Here is a 26,382-nt window from a genome sequence, read left to right on the forward strand (position 1 = left end):
CCTTCCCGGAGCTGGAAGCTTCCACAGTGAGCCACTCCAGGAGAATGGGGGCTTTGCCCTCTCATGACCTCAGACATCTCTGTTTCATCCCCCAGTTCCTGACATTTCTATCTGACACCCTTTTTTCTTTCATTTTTCCCTCCTCACCTCTCTCACATGACAGCAAATCCCCTCCCACACACAGCCAAAAATCCCTTAAGTGCTGCCTGACCCAAACCTGGCAGGGAATTGTCCACGGGTTCGTTCTGTGCTCTGGGATAACGAAGCTCAGCTGTGAGTGGAGCAGTTTGAGGGATCCCGGTGAGTCAGCAGAGCATCATCCCCAAATCCCTCGTGCCTCACGCCTAATCCCCAGTGCCATCCCAATGTTGACACATTCCTGACTTTTATGGGACAAGAAGATGTAATTGATGGGTCAGACGGGCATGACTTGTACCCGGGCATTGGGAAAATCCACGTTCTACATCACATTGTTGTGTTTATGCCTCTCCTGAGCTTCGTCCCCGTCTCATCATCCCTGAAATCATTCCAGAAGTGCTGGAAGCAGGACAGCAACAGCAGCACTTTGTCCCAGCTAAAATAAAATAAAATCTGAGTAAAATCAGAAGAGAAAACAACCAAAACACCTCGGGGGGGGGGGGGGGGGTGAGCAGGACTTGGGCTGTCCTGGAGGTGTCCAAGGAATGCCTGGATGTGGCACTCAGTGCCCTGGTCTGCTTGACAAGGTGGGGGTTGGCCAAAGGTTGGGCTCAGTGGTCTTGGAGATCTTTTCCAACATCAACAATTCTGGAAATCTGGGATTCTGTTCACCTCAAACCATCCTGTCCTGGGATTTGATACCGCTGCCCCAAACACCACGTCACAAACGCAGATTAAAACAGCCCCTGGGTTTGCTTGGCCAGGTTGTGGTGGATGGAGATCCACAGAGGTGGCAGCCCATGGGCAGGAGCCCATCCTGGAGCAGGTTTGGTGGCAGAACCTGTGACCCCACGGACAGAAGCAGATCCTGGAGCAGGTTTGGTGGCAGAACCTGTGGACCATGGACAGGAGCCCATCCTGGAGCAGGTTTGGTGGCAGAACCTGTGACCTTTGGCTTTGGTGGGCGCCTGGAGGAGAAGTCCTTGCTGGGCCACATTGTTTGGAATTATCACTGAAGGACAGATTTGGGCTAATACAAATCTCTCATTGAGATATCCGGCCCCATTGGGCAATTCCTCTGGATTATTCCTGCCCTGAACCCAATCCGCAGGGATTAACATCAGTAATTTTTCTTTCACATGGAGGTGGATCACGTGTTTCCACGTGACCCTGAGGAATTGGCACTTCTGGATCACAAACACCTCTTCTGCCCGCTCCACGCTGTCCACGAGCAGATCCATTGGTGCCGGGGCTGGCGTCACTTCACGTGAAATTCCTTCCAATCTCCTTCATAGGGAGGTGAAGGAATTAATGAGCTATTAATAATTACAATGCTAGAAGCAGAGAGCATCAAAGGGAAAATACGGGAAGCTGAACACAGCGGATAGAAATGGGCTGGGATCTGTAATTAGGGATGCCTCGTGTCCCAGATAACCCTGTGGAAAAGTATAAAAGGTTTCCCATCCCGGCTCCCTTCACTCGCTGCTCTGCTCCAAAACAGCTCCATCCCCACTGCTGAAGGGTGAGTCTGATTTTTCTCTTTCCCTGGAGTTTCTTTAGGGAATTGGATGTTTTCCCACGAGTCTGGGTAGAACTGGAGTGTTGGATGCTCCCTCCTCACCGCCGGATCTTGGCCGTGCCGGAGACCAAGTTCTTGTTACCCACAAGAGCAAATTATTTAAAAAATGATAATAAAGGCCTCAAGCAGAGCCTTTTTATACCAAAACTACAGAAAGGGTAGAAAATACAGACAGGAAAGCCACAGGGTTTTGTGGGAAAGGGACTGGGAGGTTCCCAAGCGGGAGGAACCAGAGGGCTCTTGGGAAATGGATGTTTGGACCAATTTTTCTCTGGAAATCGAGTCCCATCCACAAAAGATTCTGGGTTTAGTGAGGGATTAAAGCTTCTCCCAACAACACTGACCCCACTTTCTCACCCCCGAAGAACTGGAAATTAGGAAGAAAATGGGGAATCCCAGAGCAAATGTCTATAAGCTCGTGCCCGCTGTGACCGCTCCTCTCTTCCCTCCAGCTCTGCCCCACGATGTGCTCCCGCAGGTCCTGCCACAGCCACGAGACCTCGTGCCATGAGTCCCACTCCTCCTGCCAGCCGGGGCCCTCCTGCCACTACACCATCCAGAGGCAGCCCGTGCAGAAGTTCAGCTACGTGACCCCCTGCTGCCCCCCGGTGCAGCGCTATTGCCCCCCGGTGCAGCCTTATTGCCCCCCGGTGCAGCGTTACTGCCCCCCGGTCTGCCCCCAGGTCACCAAGAACATCTGCAAGCTGCCACCGTCGTACCCCAAGTACTGAGGGCAGGATCCGGCTCTGGGATGCACCGGATCGCTCCTGCCTTGGGTGCTCTCCCTGCCTAAAGCTTCGATCGATGGTTCTTTATTCGCATTTTTGATTTGATCCTCGAATTCTTCGCCCACTGTTAGAATTTGGTTCCTGGTTTTGCTCCTATTCGGTTTAATTTGCTCCGCAGGCAAGACCCAGCTCAGGTTGCTTTCCATAAAGCTGGGAGTGATTCCTGCTGCTTTTCACCCATGTGACAGCCTCCAAAACAATAAAATTTGATTTCCAAAAGTAAAAGAGGTTTATGGTCTGTTTATTCTTTGACCTTTTTTTTTCCTTCAGAACAATTGTTACCTCTGACTTCTTCTTAGTCACCACTTCTCTCTCTTTCCTCCTCAAACTGATCACAAAACATCCCTAAAATGTCAAAATAATAAAAGCCAGTGATCCCAGAGGCATTTCCCAGAGGCTCGGAGAGCTCGTCTGCACTGTATTTATTCACCTGTTGATATACAGGATGCGGATTTATACATTTATATCCAGAAGGAATTGTTTCCGGGAGGGTGGTGATTCCACGGATCCCTGGGAGTGTCCAGGCTGGACGGGACCTGGAGCACCTCGGTCCCCTCCTCAGCAGCTCCTCACACTTCATTTGTCCCTCTGACTCACAAAACATTTCGAGGTGGTGCCTAATAAATGCAAATAAGCACCTCGTGGGTTTTCCTAACCCTCCTTCTTTCACTGAGCTCCAAATTACTGTTTCCAGTGACAATTGCAGGCGCTTATTTTAAGTGTGAAATCCCTCTGGACTTTTGACAACCTCAGACTTTCCTTATCTCCCAGTCCAGCTGAGACACCGGTTCCAGAACAGGCTCTGTGGCTGCATCAGCTTCCCCAAGAGCTCAGCAGCCAGACTCAGCTTGAATTAATAGCTCTGAGAGTTGGATGAGATGTTCTTTAATGTCCCTTCCAACCCAAACCATTCTGCGATTCCCTGATTCCGTGAATTCCTCCTGCCTGACGCAGAATTGACTCCCCCAAAAAAAGGAGTTTCATCCACCCAGATGAAGAATTTCTGCATCATTTCCAGGAGACTTCAGGTTTTCCTAAGCAAGGATTGGCTATAAAAGATTTTTCTTAAAAGCTTTTGGGTTTCTCAACCACGGCATTACAAAATAAATATAAATAATCATAGAATCATGAAATAGTTCGGGTTGGGAGGGGCCCTAAAGACCATCTCATTCCCTGACCCCCGAGTTGTTCCTGTGGTGCTCACCTGGATAAAAGCCACAGGAAAGGGACAATCACCCATTTTATTGTCCTAAAACCTTGGGGTGCTCTGAGAAAAACGTGGAAGCAAAGAGCGAAATGCGGGAATGAACAAAAATCACAAAACTGCTTAAATAAAACAGAACCCCACAGAAATCTGGGGTCGAAAACAGGTTGCCAAGAGGGAAAACCCTTGCACAAACCCTTCCTGCTGAGGATTTCAAACTCCCTCCATCCAGGAGGAACGTAAACAGGAAAATGTTGTGGCACAAACAAAGAAACAGCTGATGGTTGGAAAATGGAAAGAATCGGGATTGGGGACGTCCTTTTGGCGTCTCCTCCGGAGCCGAGGTGTTCCGAGGTAGCCACCAGGACCTCCCTCTAATGAAGTCCCTGGGAGTTGTGGCTGTTAATTAGAATCTTTTGTGTCAATCAAAACGTGACTCTGCCACGGAGAACCAGGGGCAGCGCGCGGGGAAGGAGTCAACCCTCCGGAGTTGATGCAATCCCGGTTGCCCAATGACAAATCACTTAATAACTGCGGGGATAGGTTCATTTTTGCCACAGAAATATGCAACTGCCTCCAAAATTCCCTTCTAAGCAGATTGGGAAATTGTTTGTTTATTAAAGTGCTGAGGAAAATGCCATCATTGGCGCTTTTTCTTTTCCCCCTGACTGCGTCAAGTCGGAAATGCTAAAAATGAGACACAGGAGATAAATATGAATATGAGGGTTTGTGTCAGCATTGCCAGGAGCTGCCTGATTCCCAGGACAAGCCTTTGGGAGATATAAAAGTCCGGCATCCCCTGTCCATCCTTCACTCAGCACCAGCTCCCCGAGCTCTTCCTCTTCCTCCAGCCAAGGGTGAGTTGGATTATCTTGATTTATTTACTCTCGAGCAGCAGAAGTTCACAGAGCTCTGTGTTTAGACCTTGCTTTTGTCTTAGAAATTCCTTGTTTTTGATGGCCTGCACACACACGAGGAGTGCTTGGTTTGCTCAGGGATGGGATGGCAGAAAAGGAGGAAAAACTGAAGGAGCAAAGGCAGGGAGGCTTTGGGAGCCAGCAAGGAATTCATTCCCAGACTGGCAGGTGATGGAGGCAGAGAGAGCTCAGACAAGTCAGAGAAATTTTAGAAGGAAATTTTGCCTTAAAAAACCAACGGGAGCATCTCGGGAGGGAAATTCCCGTCAGAGCCGCGCCATCATGGAGCGTCCTCCAAAAGGATGGGTCACGATGTCACCCACACCACAAAACACAGGGAAACAGCATTTCCCATCCCAGTCCCAAACAGGAGCCAAGGAAAACGCACAAGGGGCAGCTGTCCCAGCCTGACCATCTCTCTCTTCCCTCCAGCTCCACCACAGCTCCAGGACGATGTGCTCCCGCGGGTCCTGCCACGACTACGAGTCCTCCTGCCACAGATCCCGCTCCTCCTGCCACGGATCCTGGTTCTCCTGCCACAGATCCCGCTCCTCCTGCCACGAGCCGGAGCCCTCCTGCCACTACCTGCAGAGGCAGCCGGTGCAGAAATGCACCTACACCAGGCCCTGCTGTCTCCCCGTGCAGCGCTACTGTCCCCCTGTCCCCTGCTGTCCCCCTGTCCCCTATTGTCCCCCTGTCCCTTACTGTCCCCCTGTCACCTACTGTCCCCAGGTCCCCTACTGTCCCCAGGTCACCAAGAACATCTGCAACCTGCCACCGGCGTGTCCCAAGTACTGAACGGGATCCAGTCCCGGCCACCACCGGAGCCACCGGCTCCTCCCTTGGACATTCCGACCTCGGCTCGCCTCGACCACACTGAAATCTCTGTGTCTCTGCCCCGTGGGATCCTGGGGGGGGATGAAATGTTCCCCTGATTAACGTTCATGGTGTCATTCTTGATAATTATTCGGGAAATTTCTAATTATTCCTGGCATGATTACTTTGTTGGGAATCTTTCTCTGTCTTGCGCTTCTGTTTCAGACTCATCTGGGTGCGGGAAACAATAAATTCATGAAACCCTCATTGCCTCGTTGCCTTTGAATTCCTTTATGCACTTTTTCCTTGGGTTTTTTTTTTTTTTGGTAATTTTTTTCAGGGGCTTTCAATTCAAATTTCTTTGTATTTCGAAAATATCCCAGTGTTTGGTGGCAAATAATCCCCACGTTCATTTGGGAACAGAAGACACGTCAGCAAAGGAAAGGGGGAGATGGCCAAAAATAGGACTCGATGATCTTGGAGGGCTTTTCCAACCTCAGTGATCCCAGGAAATTAAATGGAAGGGGGAAAAGTAGGCCACAGCTCCCTCTCAATATGTCATAACTTAACTCCGAGCTATTTCAGACCTTGGATACGAATTTTCAAATATCTGAAAGCCTTTGAGCCTCTGAAAACAGAAATTCCTGTGAAGGAAAACTGAGCAGAGGATGATGGGCACTCTTCCGAGATCCCGTTTTCCTGAGCAGGCCATGAATCTGAAGGATTCAGAGATGGTTTTGGGTGCTTCTTTTCTTACCCTTCAAACTCTGAGTCAAACATGGTCCTAAATCCAGCTTGAGTGCCCAAACTTCCAGCAGACAAAACCCAATATTTGCTCAAACTTCAGCTCCTCTTCTCCGAGTCCTTTGGTGTGACCAGGCAAAGAAAAACGTGAGGGATCACAGAAGGAGAGAGAAACCAAGGAATGTGAAAATTCAACATCCTCAAACCTCGTACAGAGCTCAGGGTCAGGTGTTTTTCTCTGATCCTACACATTAATAACGCTTGATTCACGCGGAACAACCTGATGGGATCACCCCAGTCGTCTGCCACGTCGAGGGACACGTGAAGAATCAGGAACATTTTATTTCCTGCCATCCCAGGGAGCCGAGGAGATCCCTCTGGATTTTCCAGCGTTGTGCCATCCCCGGGAATTGCAGACAGTAATCCCATTTCCTCTTGGCACTCAGCAACAGGGGAATTAAAACCCTGAGCTGTCACCTGCACCCAGCAGGAGACCAACCCCAGGAGTCAGCATTTCTGAGACCTTTCTGTGCCTGACGCAATCCCCGGTTGTCCCTCGTCCCTAATTAACACCCGTCACATCAGTGTCAGTCTCCAGGAAATGGGAGAGAACTGCCTCCCAAAATCCCTGCATTAGGAATCATCGACGGGACGGGGCCCGGTGCGTCAAGGAGGGAACACCTAAAAACAGGGGAAGCGCAAACATCTGCGGGATTGGACGCAGAATTAATTAAAGTGTCATCGCAAGGAGGTGCCTCACACCTCAGGAGAGTATAAAAGGTCCCTCAGCCCCGTCCTCTGCAGTCGCTCGCCTTCGCTTCCAGAATCTTCTCGCTGCAGCTGAAGAGGGTAAGACCAATTTCACCATTTCTGTTCTCGCTGACAAGGCAGGAAGCCTCCACGAGGGGTTTTTATGGATCCTGTGGGATTTAGGGAAGCGCGTGCGCTGAGGGAGGGGTGAGGAATGGAAGACGGAGGGAGAAGGGTGCAGCCCCTGGAGGGATCCTCGGGGGACACAAACCCTGCCGGAACTGGGGCGTGGCAGATGGGCTCCTGGGGCTCCAATTGACTCACAGGGACCTGATTCCACACCACAATCCCCAGAGCGTGCCCAGCAGATCCGGCACGATCAAGGGGGCCTTGGGTCCGGACTAGGCAGGTGAAAAAAGGAGAGAAACAGTCCATGGGAGATGCCAAGAAAAAGTATTATTCGAAAGAAAAGATGGGGAGTAAAAGAAATAAATCAGAGCCTCCTCTCACCACGTTGATCCCTTGCTCCAAACAGAACTCCAGGACCATGTGCTCCCGCGGGTCTTGCCACGACTACGAGTCCTCCTGCCACGGGTCCAGCTCCTCCTGCCACGGGTCCCGTTCCTCCTGCCACGGATCCAGCTCCTCCTGCCACTACACCATCCAGAGGCAGCCCGTGCAGAAGTTCAGCTACGTGACCCCCTGCTGCCCCCCGGTGCAGCGCTACTGCCCTCCAATGCAGCCTTATTGCCCCCCGGTGCAGCGTTATTGCCCCCCGGTGCAGCGTTACTGCCCCCCGGTCTGCCCCCAGGTCACCAAGAACATCTGCAAGCTGCCACCGTCGTACCCCAAGTACTGAGGGCTGGATCCAGCTCCGGGATGCACCGGATCGCTCCCGCCGTGGAAGGTTCCAGCTCGCCCCGGTGCTCGTGGCTGGGCAGCTTTGTCACTTTTCTCCAAGCAAAGCCTCCTAAAACTGCCAGGGGTGATGCGGTTTTAGGGTGAAACCTCTCGGTTTAAGGAGCTCTGAGCTGTTTTGTCTTTCCTCTGCCAGCGCTGGGAATGGTTCCTTCTCGCTTTGCTGCTTCGTTCTCCAGCACGACAATAAAAACGGTGTTTCAAGCCAAAACGAGCGGTTCTGGATGTTTTCAGTCACTGCCCCACTAGACAGGCCGGGTCAATGGGCAGGAGGGACACTGAGGGGCTGGAGTGTGGAACAGAGCTGGGGCAGCAGGAGAAAGGTCTGGAAAACTCCCGAGGGAGCTGGGAAAGGGGCTCAGCCTGGGGGAAAGGAGGCTCAGGGGGGACCTTGCTCTCCACACCTCCCTGGCAGGAGGCTCAGGTGGGACAGCAGCAGGAATTTCCCCATGGAATGGGCGATCAGTTCGTGGAAGGGGCTGCCCAGTGAGGTCTGGAGTCGCCATCCCTGGAGGTGTCCAAGGAAAGCCTGGAGGTGGCTGGAGCAGCTCAGTGCCCTGGGCTGGGGATCAGGCACAGGTTGGATTTGGCCGTCTGGGACCTCGTTTCTCTGGGATTCCGTGCTGGTCTGGTGGCATCTCTGTTTTCTTGTGGGTTTGCTACCGTAATTTAATCCCTGGAGCCGGAGGAATGCCACGGAAACATGAAATCCATGGAAAACGCCTGCAGGGCTGGGAGGAGCACATGGGGTGAATTCCTGAGGGAAGCAAATCCTTGCCCTGGGCTCAGCAGATGTTGGCGGGTCGGGTTTCCAGCCTGACCTGTGTGTTCATGTTTTCCCCACATGTTTCTGCTTTCAGAGCCGCTGCTATTTTTGGAACCAAAACAAAATCGAATCCTGCAGGGTTTGGAACATGGAACAGCCCCAATTAACCAGTTTCTGCAGCGTAAAATAAGTGAAGGTTTCCCCGGCGTGATTCATCCCTCATCACCCATCCCAGGTGTGGGAAACAGCCTGGAATGAGCAGAGTGCTGCAACAGCCACAAAAAGACCGGTTGGTCAATAAGGAATTGGAATTAGTTATTTATAGGTTATGGAGAAAACGCTCATTAGAGAGGAATGGGTTAAAAAGGAAAAGTTGCAGGCGGGACAGAGAGCACGGAATGATTCACCCGCCTGGGGGCTCTTGCCCTTGCTAAGAGGTGGCTCAGCCACACACGAGGGTGGAAAAAATGATTTTCTTACTCATTCCTGCCCTCCCCACAGGTGGGAATTGAGTTACTGAGGTTTGGTGGCCACAGCGCTGGTTTGGTCTCCAAGCAGAGACTTTCACTTTGCGGCCCCAACTTCCAACTTTCTCCTCTATCACCAACCATGGCACATTTTAATTCCTTTTCCAAACCCAGAGAGGGTCATAAAATCGGAAAGGAGCCTTTCCCCTATGGAGCCAGGGAATGTTGGGAATGTTCAGCCTCTGGAGACCCCAGAGCCCCTCCCAGGATCGGCCCCAGTGAAGCTGGAGAGGGACTTTTCCTCACCAACCGCAGGGAAATTATTTCAGAGTGATGGAGAGGAGTTTTAGGAGGGATATAAGGAAGGAATTGTTCCCTGGGAGGGTGGGGAGGCCTTGAAGAACCACAAACGTTTGGCAAGAGAACTCCAGGTCACCTAAAGGGACATTTCTGCTCCGCTAAAGACACCTCAAGTAACGATTCTACAACTGGGATAAACTGTGAGGAAATCGGATTAATGGTGAGGAATTTGCCTCAGATGTCTCCAGGCAAGGATTGCTTTCCTGGAGCTCCAATCCAAACCAAAAAAAATTAAAAAGAAATAAAGAAATAAAAAAGCTCTGCTCCTCTTGGGCATCTTTCAGAACCCACACAAGTCCTTGCACTCAAAGCAAAACATAACTGAGAAATTTTTTATGGCCCTAATTTGAATATTTTCCTCTGCAAAATCGCTGTTGGATCTACAAACCCGCCTTGCAGAGCTTTAAACTCCTCCGGTGCTCACATCCAACTGTAACCACTTGGGGATTTTTTTTGGCGGACCGGATGAACCCGTGCACCAAATCCTCACAAAGACAACACGAAACGGCCTCATTTTGGCCAACCTCCCCTCCTTCACCCCCCGTCCTTCACCTCCCTGCCCAGGATATCCCACATTTCCAACGCTGGAGTTCCCTACCTGTTCTCCGCAGGCTCCGGAATGCCCCTCAGATCCTCCCAAGCCCCCCTGACCGTTGACCGAGCTGCTCGTGCACAGCTGGATCAAGTTTCAATCACTAATTAGTGCCTGGCTGAAGATCGTTGACACAGCTGAAGCCAATTAGTAATCAAGCTTGGAGGGAGTAGGACTGTTGACCGATCCACTCTTGCCTGGCTGAAGATCGTTAACACAGCTGAAGACAATTAGTAATTAAGCTTGGAGGGAGTAGGACTGTTGACCGACCCACTGGTGCCCAGCTGGATCGAGTTGCAATCACCAATTAGCGCCTGGCTCAAGATCGTTAACACAGCTGAAGACAATTAGTAATTAAGCTTGGAAGGAGTAGGACTGTTGACCGATCCACTCTTGCCTGGCTGAAGATCGTTAACACAGCTGAAGACAATTAGTAATTAAGCTTGGAGGGAGTAGGACTGTTGACCGACCCACTGGTGCCCAGCTGGATCAAGTTTCAATCCCTAATTAGTGCCTGGCTGAAGATCGTTGACACAGCTGAAGCCAATTAGTAATTAAGCTTGGAGGGAGTAGGACCGTTGACCTTGGGATGACCTTGCCTGGAGAAGTGGTGAGTTCACCGTGAATTCTTGGGAGCAGGACCAGCTGTTCAAAACGTGACGTAGCCAAACATCAAGAGCGGGGGAACAGGGGCTTCGTGCCACCAGGAGTCAGATGGAAATGCCCCCCACAGCCAGAACTGGATGAATCTCCCCTAAATCTCCCCTCCTTCACCCCAGCAGGAGGGAGGGGTGGCCAGGGATGTGGGGGTCCTTCGGTGCCCCCAGCAGGAGCAGCCCTTCCCCTGGGGGTGACCTCAGACACCAAACATTTCACCTGACCGGAGAGAGATCATTTTTTAATAAAGCCGTGATTTAATTTGAGATCCTCGAGATGCTCAGGACATCACACGGAGCTTTTATGCAAAACAGGTATTAACATCCATCATTAATGACTGATCACAACATGATCATTAGCATCGGCATTAATCACTGCCAGCGGGTGACTGGGAGCTGAGCACGGAGTTTTTCCAGAATTAACATCCGTAGGTGGCTCTTCCATTACTCCAGGGCATCTCGGAATCTGAAAAGAATTGAATAGGAATTTTGCAGATCGAGTTATGCCGAGCACAAACAGGATGCAAAACTTCCAGAGCGGTTCTGCATCTTGATTTTATTTAAATGCGCCAAAGAGGAATTGGGAAAACGCTGGCTCTGATTTGACCCGAAACCAATTCAAAATTTCCACGATGAATTTGCAGTGAAATCGTCTGATATTGGCGAGGCCTTGAGCCTGACTGAGCTCAAGGAGAGTTTGGACAATGACCTCAGGCACGGGGTGGGATTGTTGGGGCTGTGCAGGGCCAGGAGTTGGACTGGACGGTCCCTTCCAGCCTGGAATATTCCATGATTCCATGATTCTGTTCCAAGGGCATGTGTTTTCCCATGCACGGATGGGATGAGGCAGCGAGGGATGAGATATCCAGAACTTTCTGGGTTTGCCCTTCTGGTGGCCCCCAGAGAAGGGCTTTGGGCTCCACCATTTCTGCGCTCAGACACAAAGCACTTCCTGCAATTCCATTTTAAAAATCATATCAAGGAGCGACTGACGTCCAGAAGCTTCTGCACACCTCTGGAATCCACTGCACCTCGAATCTTAATTAGGATTTTTATGTTAATTAATCATCTCCACGCAGCAGCCTTACCATATGCAAAGCGAGCAGAAACAACCCCTTCAAGCGTCCCGCAAGAATTAACTCGACATTAAAAAATTGTAAAAAATTCACGCAACAAATTGATAATAACCCAAAATTGAGGGGTTGGTCAAAAGCCACGAGGCAAAGACTAAACACATGAAGGCCCATTGGGTGAATAAGTACAGGCTTAGTGCGTAAATCACGGATTGCTGGGGGGTACCTCATGTCCGGCAGGACAATTCCGACCTCAATAAAAGGTCTCCAGGTGCCTCTGCTCCTCACACACCTTCAGCTCTCAGCAAGAACGGTGAGTGTTTCCTACCAGGGAATCTCATTTGGCTTTGGGTGAATTGAGGCTGTGTCTTTGTGTCTGATCTCTGCAGAGCCTTGGGCTGGATGGATCTTTAAAGGCGTCTTCCGACCCAAAGTGCTCTTTGATTCTGTGGATTTGTGATTCCCTGGGTTTGTGATTCCGAGGTTTTACAATTCCATGGTCTTAGCGTTCTACGGTTACAGGGTTCCATGGTCTGCAGCTCTCTCTGAAATCCAGGTTTTTGTGAGACTGTTGATCTGTTGGCTCTTGGAAAAGGTGGAGAGAGTGGAAAATTGGCTGCTCAGGGTGGAAATTCAGGGAGGGAACGTCCTGGATGAGCACAGTGCGGGCACTTCCCAGGAGGGTTCAAATATCTCTGGGACAGAGCAACAGATCCAACAGTTGGTTGGATTCCTGCGAGGATCTTGGGTTTCCAACTCAAGGCAAAGAAATACGAGGTGGGATGGGGATGTGGGCCTGGGCAGTGTGGAAAGATGGGTTGGATCTCAGAGTCCTTTGTGTTCCAGGTCCTCGCTCCGGCCACCCTTCGCTCCTCTCCCAACACCATGTGCTCCACTGGATGCTGTTCCACGGGATGCTGCTCTGTCGTGAAGAGCAAGACCGTGTGCTGCAGCCCCTGCAAGACTGTGTGCTGCAGCCCCTGCAAGACGGTGTGCTGCAGCCCCTGCAAGACTGTGTGCTGCAGCCCCTGCAAGACGGTGTGCTGCAGCCCCTGCAAGACCGTGTGCTGCTCCCCGTGCCAGCAATCCTGCTGCTGTGACCCGTGCCAGAAGCCATGCTGTGACCCGTGCCAGTCCTGCTGTGACCCGTGCCAGAAGCCATGCTGTGACCCGTGCCAGTCCTGCTGTGACCCGTGCCAGAAGCCTTGCTGTGACCCGTGCCAGACTTGCTGTGACCCGTGCCAGAAGCCTTGCTGTGACCCGTGCCAGTCCTGCTGTGACCCGTGCCAGACTTGCTGTGACCCGTGCCAGAAGCCTTGCTGTGACCCGTGCCAGTCCTGCTGTGACCCGTGCCAGAAGCCATGCTGTGACCCGTGCCAGTCTTGCTGTGACCCGTGCCAGAAGCCATGCTGTGACCCGTGCCAGACTTGCTGTGACCCGTGCCAGAAGCCTTGCTGTGACCCGTGCCAGACTTGCTGTGACCCGTGCCAGAAGCCATGCTGTGACCCGTGCCAGACTTGCTGTGACCCATGCCAGAAGCCATGCTGTGACCCGTGCCAGACTTGCTGTGACACATGCCAGAAGCCATGCTGTGACCCGTGCCAGTCCTGCTGTGACCCATGCCAGAAGCCATGCTGTGACCCGTGCCAGACTTGCTGTGATCCATGCCAGAAGCCATGCTGTGACCCGTGCCAGTCCTGCTGTGACCCGTGCCAGTCCTGCTGTGACCCGTGCCAGAAGCCATGCTGTGACCCGTGCCAGACTTGCTGTGATCCATGCCAGAAGCCGTGCTGTGACCCGTGCCAGTCCTGCTGTGACCCGTGCCAGAAGCCTTGCTGTGACCCGTGCCAGTCCTGCTGTGACCCGTGCCAGTCCGTGTGCTGCACCAAGGTGTGCCAGAAGTCGGTGTGCTGTGTCCCCCGGCCCTGCTGCAGCCCCTGCGGGTCCCTGTCCTGCTGCTCCTGCGTGGTGAAGAAGCCCATGGTGGTTTGCTGCACCCCGGTGAGGAAGTACTGCACGCCCTGCATCCCCATCCAGCAGTGCTGCGCCAGCCTCAAGAAGAGCTGCTGAGCTCACCCGGGGTGGCTCTGAGGGCTCCACACGAGGAGGTGAAAAGCTGCTCGTTTACTTCTGGTTCTCATCGTGATGGAGCCAATTCACGGCGATTTTCTTCTTCTTCTTCTCCAGCTTAAGCTGCAGCTTCTTTCTGTCCTTTAGTTATTGGCTGTCTTTAATTATTGACTTCCTTGGGTACAACCTGAATTTGTCACCCATTATTGTATAAGGCATTAGATATTAGTGGGGTGTTAATTCTCCTCTTGGATGTTTGGGAAACCTTCGGTGTCACTGTGATCACTCTTCCTTTCCTCTCTTGATTTGTAGGCAATAAAATTTAGCATCAAGCAAAACACAACATTTGGTCTTTGGGTTGTTCTTACATGGCCTTGCCATTAATTTGTCACCTTGCCCAGGGTTTGTCACCTTGCCCAGGGTTTGTCACCTTGCCCAGGGTTTGTCACCTTGCCCAGGGTTTGTCCTCGTTCCGGCACCATCTGTGCCTTTGGCCAAGGTCCTGGATGTGTCCCAGCGGCACAGCAGAACATTTGGGACACAAAGATCTCGCCGGGCTGTCGGCACAAACCAGGTGATGTCTGAAGCAAGTGGAGCATTCCTGATCCTCTGGAATGGGTGCCCAGTCAAGCTGTGGCTGTCCCTGGATCCCTGGAAGTGTCCAAGGCCAGGTTGGACAGGGCTTGGAGCAGCCTGGGATGGTGGGAGGTGTCTCATGGCAAGGGGAGGAACGGGATGAGCTTTTAAGTCCTTCCCAGCCCAAACCATTCCTTGATCCCTTCTTGCCTCTCCTGATCATTCGCCTCAGCTCAGGTTTTACTACAAAACTGAAAGCTGAAGTGATTAAAACTTAAAGGGCAAGGACTGAGAGAGGCATAACTGCATCGTTGAGAACACAGCACTCAATAAATCAGAGAATCCTCAAATATCCTGACTTGGAAAGGATCCACCAGGATCGTTGGATCCTGGGCCAACTCCTGCCCCTCCACAGACACTCCAAAATCCCACCTCATCCCTGAGAGAGGTGCCCAAACACTCCTGGAGCTCTGGCAGACTCAGGCCATATCCTGGGGAGCCTGGGCAGTGCCCCACCACCCTCTGGGGAGGAACTTTCCAGAAATATCCAACCTAGACCACCCCTGGCACAGCTCCAGCCATTCCCTCAGGTCCTGTCCCCGGCCCCAGAGCAGAGATCGGAGCTGCCCCTCGGGAGGAAGCCGTGGACAGCTGTGGCATGCACAGGAGCCCATCCCTGGTCTCGGAAGGAGTATTCCAATAGGTACCAAGAGGAATTCACTACTCACTGGACAGCAGGCAGCATCTTCTTCCCACCACCATCTTCCAAAAGTAAAAGCTTAGAAACCCCCTGAAATCGTTGATTTTTACGGGAGAAGAGCATTTCCCCTGTGTGTTCCTGGACTACGAGCCCAGGAATGAAACCCGGGGTTGGCATCCAACTTAAAAGGCTCATTCCTAAAATAGCAAACCCGTGAGTCAACGATTCCTTCCTTCCCTGGCTGGGACTTTCTTTGCTATTAAAATGCAGGACTCAGCTCGGAATTGCAGGTCTGGAGAAAATGCCTGGAGCTCTGGCTTCATTTGCTTCCTCCAACCTTCCCACGTGACATCTGCATCAAAATCATCTTCTGTACCTGTTCGACTCTTCTGAAAACATTGCTTTGGTCTTCAGGAGGGGTTTTATTTATTGTAATTCAGGCACAAGGCACAGGCAGAGGGATATTCCATATCAGAACATTTTATAAAGTTCTTCCTGTTTAGGGAATCTTGTGAATATTCATCCCATCTTTGAGTCAGGAAATCATGGAAGGGGTTGGAAGTTCAAAACCATCTCGTTCCAGCAGGACAGGGACACCTCCAGCCAGACCAGAGCTCCATCCGACCTGCCCTTGCCCTGACACTGGAAGAGCTGCAGGAACAGATTCACAAAGGTCCTGCAGCTCAAACTCACGGAACCACCATGGATCTTTCCAGAGACGTCACGGGATGGGGCGTGGCCTACGAAAGGAACTTTGTGCAGATGTTATTTCTGAGCCAAGTGCGGGTTAAAGGGCGTTGAAGAGCAGGGAAAAATGTCGTAAATGCTGAGAGTGGTTCAGCCTGGAGAAGAGGCAGGTTTAGATGGGATATTGGGAAGAAATCCTTCCCCGTGAGGGTGGCCATGCCCTGGCACAGGGTATTCCATGGGTGTCCCACCCTTGGAAGTGTCCAAAGCCAGGCTGGATGGGTCTTGAAACAACCTGGGATAGTGGAAGGTGTCCCTGCCCATCCAGGAGGGTCGGGTGATGTTTGGGGTTTCTTCCAACCCAAATCGTTCCATGTTCCTACAACTACAACACTGGGGTCATCTTGGCCAACGGGGCAACAATAAAACTCGATAAAAATGTGATGAATGATTGATTCAGGGGAGATGTTTGAGGGTTTACACAAGGAGGACGTTGCTTCCTGCAGGCAACTCTTGGTTATTATTGGGTGACCAGAACAATGCTCCCCTGGGGACAATTCCAGAAGGGACACCCGACGTCACAAGAGGTCATGGTCACATCCTGGAGAGGCAGATCCTGTGGGTCACCTGCCACCACGTCAGCCTCACAGTCAGAGTCCCCTGGACGTGATGGCAGCCTCTTTTTGCCCTAAATTGGTGCTGCCTCAGCATCCTGGAATTCCCAAACTTTTACAGGGATGCACCACCAACATCTTCTAACGTGGAGCTGTCCCCGCTCTGCCTGCGGCCGCGGTTCCTCACGTGAGCACCCAAACGTGATCACCACAAGCGTCCTCAGTCTCAGAAGCCTTTGGGATATTCTCAGGAAACGGGATGTGTGGAACCAACACAGGGGAAAACCCGCACGCGTGCGCTGCTGCTTTGGGAGCCGCTTCCTTTAGACTCAACCCATCCATTCCATGGATGAAAATGAAAAAAAAATATCTTAATAATACGACAAAAATTAAAAAAAAAAACCAAAAACCAAAAGCAGGGAGTGTGAGGACCCAGCACCCTGAAGGGAGGCCCAAGAGCAAGAAAGGGGAAAATTCAGCCTAAATCTCCACCACAGAGGCAGGAAAAAAGGATTCCCATTGACCAAAAATTTCCACTGACCCCCAGAGCTCCCGGCCAGGGGCAGAGGGGACACATGAGCAATGACAGCTCCAAGTTCCAGGCATGGTTGTCCCACTGCTTCAGCACCTGGCTGGCCCCAGGCACATTGTTAAGCATCCCTGTGTCCCAAGGTCATTCCTTGGGAAGGGATGGGAATACCTCAGAGCTCCCTCCCTCCGGTACCATTAACGCAAATCCATTAGAAAATTTGCATCTGTTGTTCCTCTGGACGAGTAATTATGGGGCACAATTGAGGTGGTGAGCAAACAGAAAGAGGCAGAGATTAAACACCTGAGGAAGACACGTGAGGGGATACCCGGGATGACCCACGGAGTCGGAATTGCCGAGGGATGCCTCATTTCCAGGGGAGGAGGCTTTGGAGCGTATAAAAGGCTCCCCAGCCCAGGGGTCTTCATTCGATCATCTCAACTTCTCCTCTCCTCCCTCCACTGCTCAGCAGGGTAAGTTGGGATTTGTTGCTTGTCTTTACCTGGGGACTCTTTTTCCGGGGGCTTCTCCAGGATTTTCTGGGCTGTCTGGTTTGGGGCCGCACGCTGCAGAAGATTTGGGATCACAGATTGGTTTTGGGGACTGGAGATTGGTTTTGGGCTGCACAAAGGTGGATTCCAGTGCTGGACAAAATGCCAAAAGCACGGCAGCCTGTCCTGGGATTCAGGACAGCAGGCACATCCCTGGCTGGTTTGGGATGGATCTGGGGATAAGAAGGCTTTAAGCTGCCTCACCTTCTGGGAGATCCAAGCAGAGAAAAAGACAAACTCTCTCTTTCCCTCCCAGCTTTGCCTCCACTCCCATCACCAAGATGCCCAACGGATGCTGCGGCGGTGGCAATAATTACTCCGTGTGCTGCTACAGCAGCCCCAAGACCTGCAAGAGGCCCATGTGCTGCAGCCCCATGCAGTGCTGCAGCCCCTGCTGCACCCCCTGCTGCATGCCCATGCAGTCCTGCTGCATGCCCATGTCCTGCTGCTACACCATCAGCAGCAACAACAGCAGCTGCTGCGGCGGCAGCAGCAGTGGCGGCTGCTGCGGCAGCAGCTGAGCCCGCCCGGCTTCTTCCCTCTTGGATGTGGCTGTGGATAACGCCCCGAACGCTCCTGCTCCTGTGCTCAGAGACCGTAGAACCCCTCCTCGTCACCTGCCTTCCCTCACCTGGTGCTTGTGATGTGCCCTGAAGCCGCGGCCCGGCGACTTTCTGCCGTGGGCGCTGGTCCTGCTCTTCGTTTTCCTCTTGGTGTGTGGGATGTTTCACTCCTTCGTCGCTGTTTTGCCCCGATCTGTCTGATAAAAACAAACCCCAAAACCCAATAAAATCTGTAGTTTGTGACCCTGCAACCTCCTGGTGTTGATCTGTTTGTTTGCTGGTGGGTCCAGAGGGTTTTGCTGCATCTTTCGCCTTTTCCTGGTGTTTTTTATCCCCAGTGTTGGGATTCTCCTGTATCCAAGGTGTTCACTAGGGGAACACGAAGAAAATCAGGGCATCCCTGGTAAATTAATTCAAACTGGAGTTTCTGGCACCTCTGGGAGCGATATTTGCCCTCTCAGGATAAAATAACAGAGAAATAGGAAGAGAAAAGGAGGGAAAAATGTTGTGTGGAGACCTCACAGCACCTGCCAGGCTCTGCAGGGGCTCCAGGAAAGCTGGAGAGGGGCTTTTCATCAGGAACTGCAGGGCCAGGACAAGGGGCAGTGGGGTCAGACTGACAGAGGGGAAACTGAGGCTGGATATTGGGAAGAAATCATTCCCTGTGAGGGTGGTGAGGACCTGGCACAGGTTTTCCAGGGAATTTCTGGTTGTGCCATCTCTGGAAAGTGCCCAGGACCAGGTTGGACAGGGCTTGGAGCCACCTGGAATAGTGGAAAGTGTCCCTGCCCATGGCAGTGGGTGGAATAAGTGGATTTTTATGGTCCCTTCCAACCCAAACCAGTCTCTGATTCTATGAAAATAATTCATAAACTCACTGAAAACGGGAATGTTTTCAGAAAGAGTCTGACCCAGACACATCCCAGCTGGGGAAGCTCCATGGATTCCAGCCAGCCAAAGATCTACCTCTGGCACTCGGGACATGGAGGTTCTGCCTCTGCCAAACTGAGTTACCAGACTCTGAGCTGAAGCTGTGAAACAAACGCTGAGAAGCCTCTGCTGCCTTCAAAGGTCGGTTGGGGCTGTACCAAAACATGAAAATTCTGCTCCGCCGCCCTTTGGATGCATTTGATGCCCTTTTCTGATTCTGCTTCAGTCCCTTGTTTGCGTTGTGACCCACATCCCACTCCCCTGAAATGACTTGGCTACCTGGGTTCCACCAAGAGCTGGCCACGACCATCCTGGGTGGGAAACGCCCGCCTCCATCTCCCCGCTCACAGCCACGGGACTTGCCAATGGAAAAAATCCCCTCAGGAGGCACGAGTGGAGTGCGTCCCTTTGCTTCTGCCCCATTAATTCCTTGTAAATTAATAAATGGACCTGTCCAAGTGCGTTTGTCTTCACCAGGAAGGAAAAGCCGCGCGTGTTCTCCTGCCCCTCGCGGAGAAGTCACAATTACCTGCATTGCTTCTCCAGTATTTCACTCCAGGAATTGCTCTCATGCCAGGGAAGCCTGGGAAGGAGCTGCTGGCATTTCCTGAAGGGATGAAACAGCTCTAAAATCTCAATCTGCTCCCCCTTGAGCTGCACAGAGAGCAAACCAAGGTCCCTGTCACTGTCCTCGGGGCTGGTTCCAGCTCACCTGGGCTGACCCCTCTCCCGAGCAGCCCCAGGATCCCTGAGGATATCAGGCAGCAGCAGGGAACTGGCCAGGCAGGATCACCATCCTCTCATTAGGCAGCTCTCAGGATAATGTGGCGAGGTCCTCAGCGGAGAGCTGCAATTTCAGAGGGTGAAAAAATTCCTCCCAAAATTCCTCCCCGGTGTTCACGCCAGGGCTCAGCTGCCCAAGGCTCTGCCTTACCTTGACATCCTTCCCTTCCTCTCTCTCCCTCCCTCCCAGAAAATGGTTTCACCTCAACAAAACCTCTTCCCGAGTCCCTGCCTCCCACTCAGCTCCACCAGCCCGGTGAGGAGCAGGTTCTGCTCAACCTTCTCACCCTCTGGTTCACCCTGGGCTCCCTCCCCTCCCAATACCCTCAGAGGGTCCTGCCCCAGCTCCAAACCCCTCCCTCCCTGCTGGGGGCTGGGCAGGGGGGTCCTGCTCACTGCCAGGATTCCAGGACCCCTCAGGGAAAGCTGCAGGAGGGAAATGTTGGCTTGGGGTGCACCACACCCAGTTCCGGAACCTCCAATCTTGCAGAGGCAGGGCTGCCCCTTGACCATTTAACTGAAATATTAATAAAAATACCGCTACTAATAAAAATCAATAAACAGAGCGAGAACTTCCCAAACCTGGAAGTGTCCAAGGACAGGCTGGATGGAGCTCTGAGCAGCCTGGTCTAGCTGGACGTGTCCCTGCCCGTGGCAGCGGGGTGGAATTGGGTGACCTTTAAGGTCCTTTCCAACCCAATGGATTCCGCGATGGATTTGCACGGAGTCACGTGCAGGTGACTGAGCCCCAGACATCCCAAACACTCCTCGCTCACGTGCGTGTCCAGTGACCGGGAACAAACATCCCCATTCTCCTGAAATCTTCCCAATTTGCTCCAAACACCATTCCCGTGAAGCGGCCGGCATCACGCCGGGGTTCGGTTCCGGCTGCGGCACTGAGTCAGCACCAGCTGCTGCTGACTCAGTCCCGGAACATCTCCGTCCAGCAGATACGAGGCCGCATTTTTTGGCTCCCTCTCAAGGTTGTGGGGAGGACAAATTCATCCAAATTCATGGGAGCCCTTTGATTATCTCCAGGCTAAACCATGACGAGGCAGAACAAGGGTGGTGATCACCAGTAATGAGGCGAAATGCAAATTCCAGGCGACACATATGTCTAAAAAATATGGGTTTGGATGGATAAACAGGGAAGCTGGAATGGTCAATGTCTGTCTCACTTCCAGGAGGGAAGGATGGCCGGGAGTATAAAAGGGCTCCGGGCCCAGCTCGCTTCATTCGCTCGTCTTCTCCTCTCTTCATCTCTCCTCGCTCTTCAGCAGGGTAAGTGAGAACTCCTAACCCTTCCTTCGCCTCCCGAGAGGGAATTTCGGATCTCTTACAGCAGATCCAGGTGTTGCTGGGATCTGGGATGGGGCTTGGACATTGGGGTTTTACGAACTCTACACGAGGAGTTCCGGGGATGAGCTGGAAATCTTCGGGGAGGCTCTGGGACTATCAACAGGGCCATGCAGGGGAGGAGAACGGAGAATATTCCAGAAGGGCCCAGAGTGAGGGCCCGCGGCTGGGTTGCTCTTCCTAGGACACCAAGGGTGCCCCGGAACGCGTCGTTGGGCACCTGAAAGGGGGGAAGCTCGGAGCCGCGGCCACAACTCACAAACCAGGCTCCCCCGGGTTTCCCCTCCTTGAACCCCCAAATGTGAGCGGGTGGACAGAGCTTCGAATTAACCCCGTATTGCCCAGCCTGCTGCTCCCACTCACAGCCTCTCTCTGCTCCTCCCAGCCCCGCCTCCCACCACCCTCCAAGATGCCCAACGGATGCTGCGGATGCGGCGGTGGCAATAATTACTCCGTGTGCTGCTACAGCAGCCCCCGCTGCTGCAAGACGCCCATGTGCTGCAGCCCCATGCAGTGCTGCAGCCCCTGCTGCAGCCCCTGCTGCATGCCCATGCAGTCCTGCTGCATGCCCATGTCCTGCTGCTACACCATCAGCAGCAACAACAACAGCAGCTGCTGCGGCTGCAACTGAGCCCGCCCGGCTGGCTCCCGGCTCGGATACGGATGTGGATATGGATTCCATCCCAAATGCTTCTTCTGACTGCTTGGACGCTCAGAGCTTCTCTTCTTTGCTGCCTTTAGTCCCCCAGTGCTTTGCTGTGCCCTGAAGCCGCTGCCCGGCGAGTTTCTGGCGCTGCTCTTCCTTTCCCTCTCGGTGTGTGGGATGTTCGATGCTGCCGGTGTCTCCTTCTCCCTTCTCTTTCTTTAATCCCCAATTAGCCGTGAAAGACAATAAAATTTGTTAGTTCTGATCCTGCAAACTCCGGGGTTGTGTTTATTCATTTAGCTTTATCCCTTAAACAGTAGCTCCGGTGTGGGGTGTGTTTAGCATTTGCCTAATTGATTAATGCAATTAATTTTGCATGTTTGTCGCTCTGTGATGACAACGCCCCGGTGTACCTGGTGAACTCCTTGGGCCGATGCTCACCTGGGGGAAAACGGAGCTTGCAATCGACAAATGTCACCTCAGCAAGAGGAGCATTGTTTAATTCCGTTCTCCTCCTGCTGATTTGAGACCCTGTTTGCAACCAAAGCACCTCTGAAGTCCTGCAGCCAGAGGTGGAGGTCTTTTTTTCCCTAATGGGAATCTTTCCAGAGAACTTCCTGAGCTTTAAAGGAGGGTTCTTAAACTGCTTAAACAGACCAGGATCGTTCAGGTTGGAAGGGACTTCAAAACTCATCCAATCCCATGCCCTGCCATGGACAGGGACACCTCCCACTGGCCCAGGGTTGCTCAGGTTTAGTTCCAAGCCTGAAGGACCCAGAAACGCTGAGTCGTTTTCTCTGGGTTCTATTAAAATGTGGGAGACTTTAAGAGACGAGATCAGAAATTCAATATTCACACTCGGGGGTTTGTGAAATCCTCAGGAAATGGCTCCAAGACTCCTCTAACGTGAAAAACCCAGCAAAAAAACTCGGGACTCTGTCAATGAGTTCTAAACCCAAAATCCTGCTTGGTCCTTACAGATCCCTAGGTTTTTTCCATCTTTCCGCACAAATCCCATGGCTCCCTGCCGGGCAATTCCACTTCTCCTGTGGCTAGGGAATAAATGACAGCAGAGCCCCGCCAGGTGCCAGCACAGCCCTGGAGCCGCACCCCCGAATTCTGCGGATGCTTTTCCCAGTGATTCAAACCCAAATTCCACTGGACAGACCTCTGAGAATGCCTTTGGAACCCAGGGGGGCTCCGGGGAATTTTCCTGGTACTTAAAAAACGTCTCGGCCACAGAAATGCCAAATGGAGCAGCCCCACAGAACGGGAATCAAAGCGAAAATGCCAGAAAGGTGGACACGGTGCTTGGCAAAGCCTGGAATTGTTTCTGTGTGAGGTCATCGCTGCTCCCGTGTCCTCATTCCAGACTTTCCACATATAAAAGGCTTTTCCTGGCCGTAGCCACTCACTCGGCCGAGGTGCTCCGCGCTTGGGAGCGAATTAATCCATTTCAATCAGGGAATAAACATCCCAGCATCCCATCCCCCCGTAGGGATCCCGGATTCGCATCTCCCGCTCACCCACAGTAGCAGCACCCGCTGCCCCTCGCCCTCCTGGGGCCGCCCTGGGTTCCCTCCCCTTCCTCTGGGAGGGTTTTCTGTGGTTTTCCCACTGCCAGCAGGGTCTCCTTTCGGGCGCATCACTCAGCATCCCGGCATTCCAGGTATCCGCATCCCAGGATCCGTCTGACTAACGCCACTGGAGCATGACCAGGGCTAATGGGATAATGGCCACTGCCTCTGCAGAGCTGGCCCGGCGCTAATTGCGGCTGATTAATCCGACAGTGAGTGCCAGAAACAAAACACACACACACACACGGCAGCGGCCTCAGTGCTCAGCTATTAATTCCCAGGACGTGTCTCATTCCCGGGAGAGCTCGGCCGCTTATAAAAGCTTTCAGCCGCAGCTCTGTGCTCAGGAACTCCGACTCCCTGCTCAGCCCGGCCGTTTCTGCTCGCAGGGTGAGTTGGATTCTCTCAGCCCTCTCAGATCCCTCCGTTTTTCCTTGGAAATAGCAAAAAAAAAGAAAAAAAAAAAAAAAAAAAAAAAAGAAAAAAAGGAGTCGGTGTTTTGTTTTCTTTTCCCCAGGCTGTTTATGCCCAAGGGCTTGGTCACCCTCAAAGGATTTGTGAGTCATGGGGGAAGCAGCTCCTGAAGGAGCTGGGGGGGCTCAGCCTGGAGAAAAGGAGGCTCAGGGGGGATTTTGGGCTCTGCAGAATTCCCTGGCAGGAGGGGACAGCTGAGGGGATCGGGCTCTGCTCCCAGGGAACAGCGACAGGAGGAGAGGGAACGGCCGCGGGAGGCTCGGGGTGGACACAGGAGGAATTTCCTCCTGGAAAGGGCGGCCCAGAGAGGTTTGGAGAGTCCTCATCCCTGGAGGTGTCCGAGGAATTCCTGGACGTGGCACTCCGGGCTGGGCAAAACCCTGATCCATCCCAGCTTGGGCTGGATGAGCCCGGAATTCTTTTCCACCCTCACTAACTGCCCGGTTCCGCCGTCTCTCCCCCAGGATGCTCCACCAGAAAGGCGGCACCGACCAGGACCCGTGCCAGCCCTCCTCGGGCCACCAGGGCTGGACACGGCCCAGCTCCAGCAGTGCCACCCCCGAGAGCTGCCACCACCCCGGCACCCTCAGCCACGACACCGAGGGCTCCTGCCAGAGCCCACCCCAGGGCTGCCCGGCCCAGCCCGGCTGCTGCCCGGCCCCGCAGAGCTGCAAGCCCCGGCGGCGGGTGGAGGTGAGCCCGGTGCCCCCCGTGTGCCCCCCGCCCGTGAAATTCCACCGCCGGCCGCTGGAGCAGCACCGCCCGTGCCCGCCCTGCCCGGAGCCCCATTCCTGCGGGAAGCCTCGCCGGAGAGTGGAGCAGAGTCCTGAGCGCGATGAGGAGCCCCCGGTGGTCCTGCAGCCCCTGCCTCTGCAGCATCGCTGCCCCCGGCCCCTGCCCTGCTGCCCCCGGCCCCTGCCATGCTGCCCCCGGCCCCTGCCCTGCTGCCCCCGGCCCGTCCAGCGCTGCTGCCCGGCCGCTGTCCCCCTGCCACCGCATCCCGGCCAGCAGCAGCAGAAACAGCTCACCCTGGTGCCGCTCTGCATGAAGAACTGAGCCCGGGACCCCTCCCCAGCTCTTGCCGGTGCTGCCTGGGCCGGGGAGGTTCGCCCCCGGCCCAAAGGATGCTCCCAGCTCCGCTCCGGGCTCGTTGCTGCTCTTTGCACGTCAGATTTGGGGTGCCCTGCTCGGCCCCATCACCGACACTTTAAATTCCCGGGTTTTGTTTTTCGCTGGGGAGCAGCGGCGGGGTGTTCCCCCTCCCGAGGGGCACCCGGGGATGGAGGAACGGCCACGGGTTTGCCTTCTGCGGTTTCAAGGCTGTTTGAAAGCAGCTCCAGGACTTCTCGAGGGAAAAAGGAACCACTGTGACGGCGGGAGCATCACGGACTCCCGCAATTTTACCCCCTCCCCGCGTATCCGAGAATAAAGTTGGAAAATATTGAGCAACCCCTTGGTTCCTCTCTTTCTTGCCCCCACAAGCATCACAAGGAGAAGCTGCTGAAAGCCATTAAAACTCTGGCGAGGGAACTCGTTTAAATTGAATTTAATTTCATTTAAATCAGAATCGGGGCTCACACGGGAGGGTTCCAGCCCGGTTTCCCCAGGCTGGGCTGTGGGAAATCCTCCCCACGGCGGGATGGGCAGATCCAGGCACCAACACCTGCTCTGTGGCCGTGCCAGCACCTTCATCCCCTGGATGGAAGCACGGGGCATCCTGATTTAAATGTTAATTATGATAATGAGCGCGCGAGGCGTGGCTGTGCGTGCCGGGGATGCCTTTTCGATCCTGCAGGAAGGCGCAGGCCAGGCTCTCGCAGGCGCTCGGGTGACCTGCTCCTTCTCCTCACTTCCCCAGGAAAGCCTCCCGCAAAAGTGCATTAAAAGAAATAATTTAATTTCTTTGTGTTGCCTCAGCACGGCCCGGGCGTGTCCTCACACAACTGCCAGGGAGGACTGGGAAGGGAAAAAAAGGAAATCCATCCTCGTTTTCTTCACCACAACAATTTATTTTTCTCCAGTTTAATTCTAGCCAAATTAAAAAACCACTTACCTGTGAAATTTACCTTAAGAGAGCCCTTTTTTTTTTTATTAGGGATTTTCTTCCCAGCCTTTTCCCAGTTCCCGGCGCGGTGACTCAGAGCCCACAGACCAAGGGCCAGCTCAGCCCTCACTTCCAGGCCAGACCTGGTCCAGTTTATGTTCCAAGCTGCTTTTCCAGCCCCTGCATCCCAGTCACCCCATCCCAGCCACGGGACTGCTCCTTCAGCAGTTCCAGCCCCTCGCCCCAGCTCGGTGCCGCCTGAGGATTTTCCAAGTCCATGCCATTATCCAGGGTTTTAATGAAGGTGTTAAACAGCACCAGAATCAGCCACTCCTTCACCCCCACGTGGTTCATCCACCCAGTTTAACCCCAAAAACAGGAGCTGGGGCAGCTCCATCATCACACCTGGAGCCATGGAATCGGGGAATGGTCTGGGTTGGGAGGGACCTCAAAAAACCACCTTGGGGATGAGGTGAGGGGCAAGCCTGGAATGCAGAAATGGAGAAGAAACAGA

General features: G+C 53.3%; 4 protein-coding genes and 1 long non-coding RNA gene across 5 annotated transcripts; all 5 read left to right on the forward strand.

Moving 5' to 3' along the window:
* Positions 1-1,625: 1,625 nt before the first annotated feature.
* On the forward strand, positions 1,626-2,685 carry LOC148182386 (uncharacterized). Its single transcript, XR_015774766.1, has 2 exons — positions 1,626-1,660; positions 2,170-2,685. It is a non-coding gene; the product is annotated as an uncharacterized LOC148182386 (long non-coding RNA).
* A 1,858-nt stretch (positions 2,686-4,543) lies between these two features.
* Positions 4,544-5,687, forward strand: LOC148182387 (uncharacterized). The gene is made up of 2 exons (XM_088068675.1): positions 4,544-4,566; positions 5,059-5,687. The coding sequence occupies exon 2, from the start codon at positions 5,080-5,082 to the stop codon at positions 5,422-5,424; it is 345 nt and encodes a 114-aa protein (XP_087924801.1). The 5' UTR covers positions 4,544-4,566; positions 5,059-5,079; the 3' UTR covers positions 5,425-5,687.
* A 1,317-nt stretch (positions 5,688-7,004) lies between these two features.
* LOC148182388 (uncharacterized) lies at positions 7,005-8,050 on the forward strand. Its single transcript, XM_088068581.1, has 2 exons — positions 7,005-7,035; positions 7,472-8,050. Exon 2 carries the CDS (start codon positions 7,484-7,486, stop codon positions 7,793-7,795), a length of 312 nt encoding a protein of 103 aa, XP_087924707.1. The 5' UTR covers positions 7,005-7,035; positions 7,472-7,483; the 3' UTR covers positions 7,796-8,050.
* A 4,569-nt stretch (positions 8,051-12,619) lies between these two features.
* LOC148182389 (uncharacterized) lies at positions 12,620-14,165 on the forward strand. The gene has a single exon (XM_088068575.1). The coding sequence runs from the start codon at positions 12,654-12,656 to the stop codon at positions 13,836-13,838; it is 1,185 nt and encodes a 394-aa protein (XP_087924701.1). The 5' UTR covers positions 12,620-12,653; the 3' UTR covers positions 13,839-14,165.
* A 9,454-nt stretch (positions 14,166-23,619) lies between these two features.
* LOC106628817 (uncharacterized) lies at positions 23,620-25,273 on the forward strand. The gene is made up of 2 exons (XM_014262173.2): positions 23,620-23,740; positions 24,289-25,273. Exon 2 carries the CDS (start codon positions 24,290-24,292, stop codon positions 24,878-24,880), a length of 591 nt encoding a protein of 196 aa, XP_014117648.2. The 5' UTR covers positions 23,620-23,740; position 24,289; the 3' UTR covers positions 24,881-25,273.
* Positions 25,274-26,382: the final 1,109 nt, after the last annotated feature.

This window comes from Pseudopodoces humilis, chromosome 31, assembly GCF_049639895.1.
Source record: "Pseudopodoces humilis isolate 2021_Gansu_Grassland_sample_001 chromosome 31, ASM4963989v1, whole genome shotgun sequence".
NCBI lineage: Eukaryota > Metazoa > Chordata > Aves > Passeriformes > Paridae > Pseudopodoces > Pseudopodoces humilis.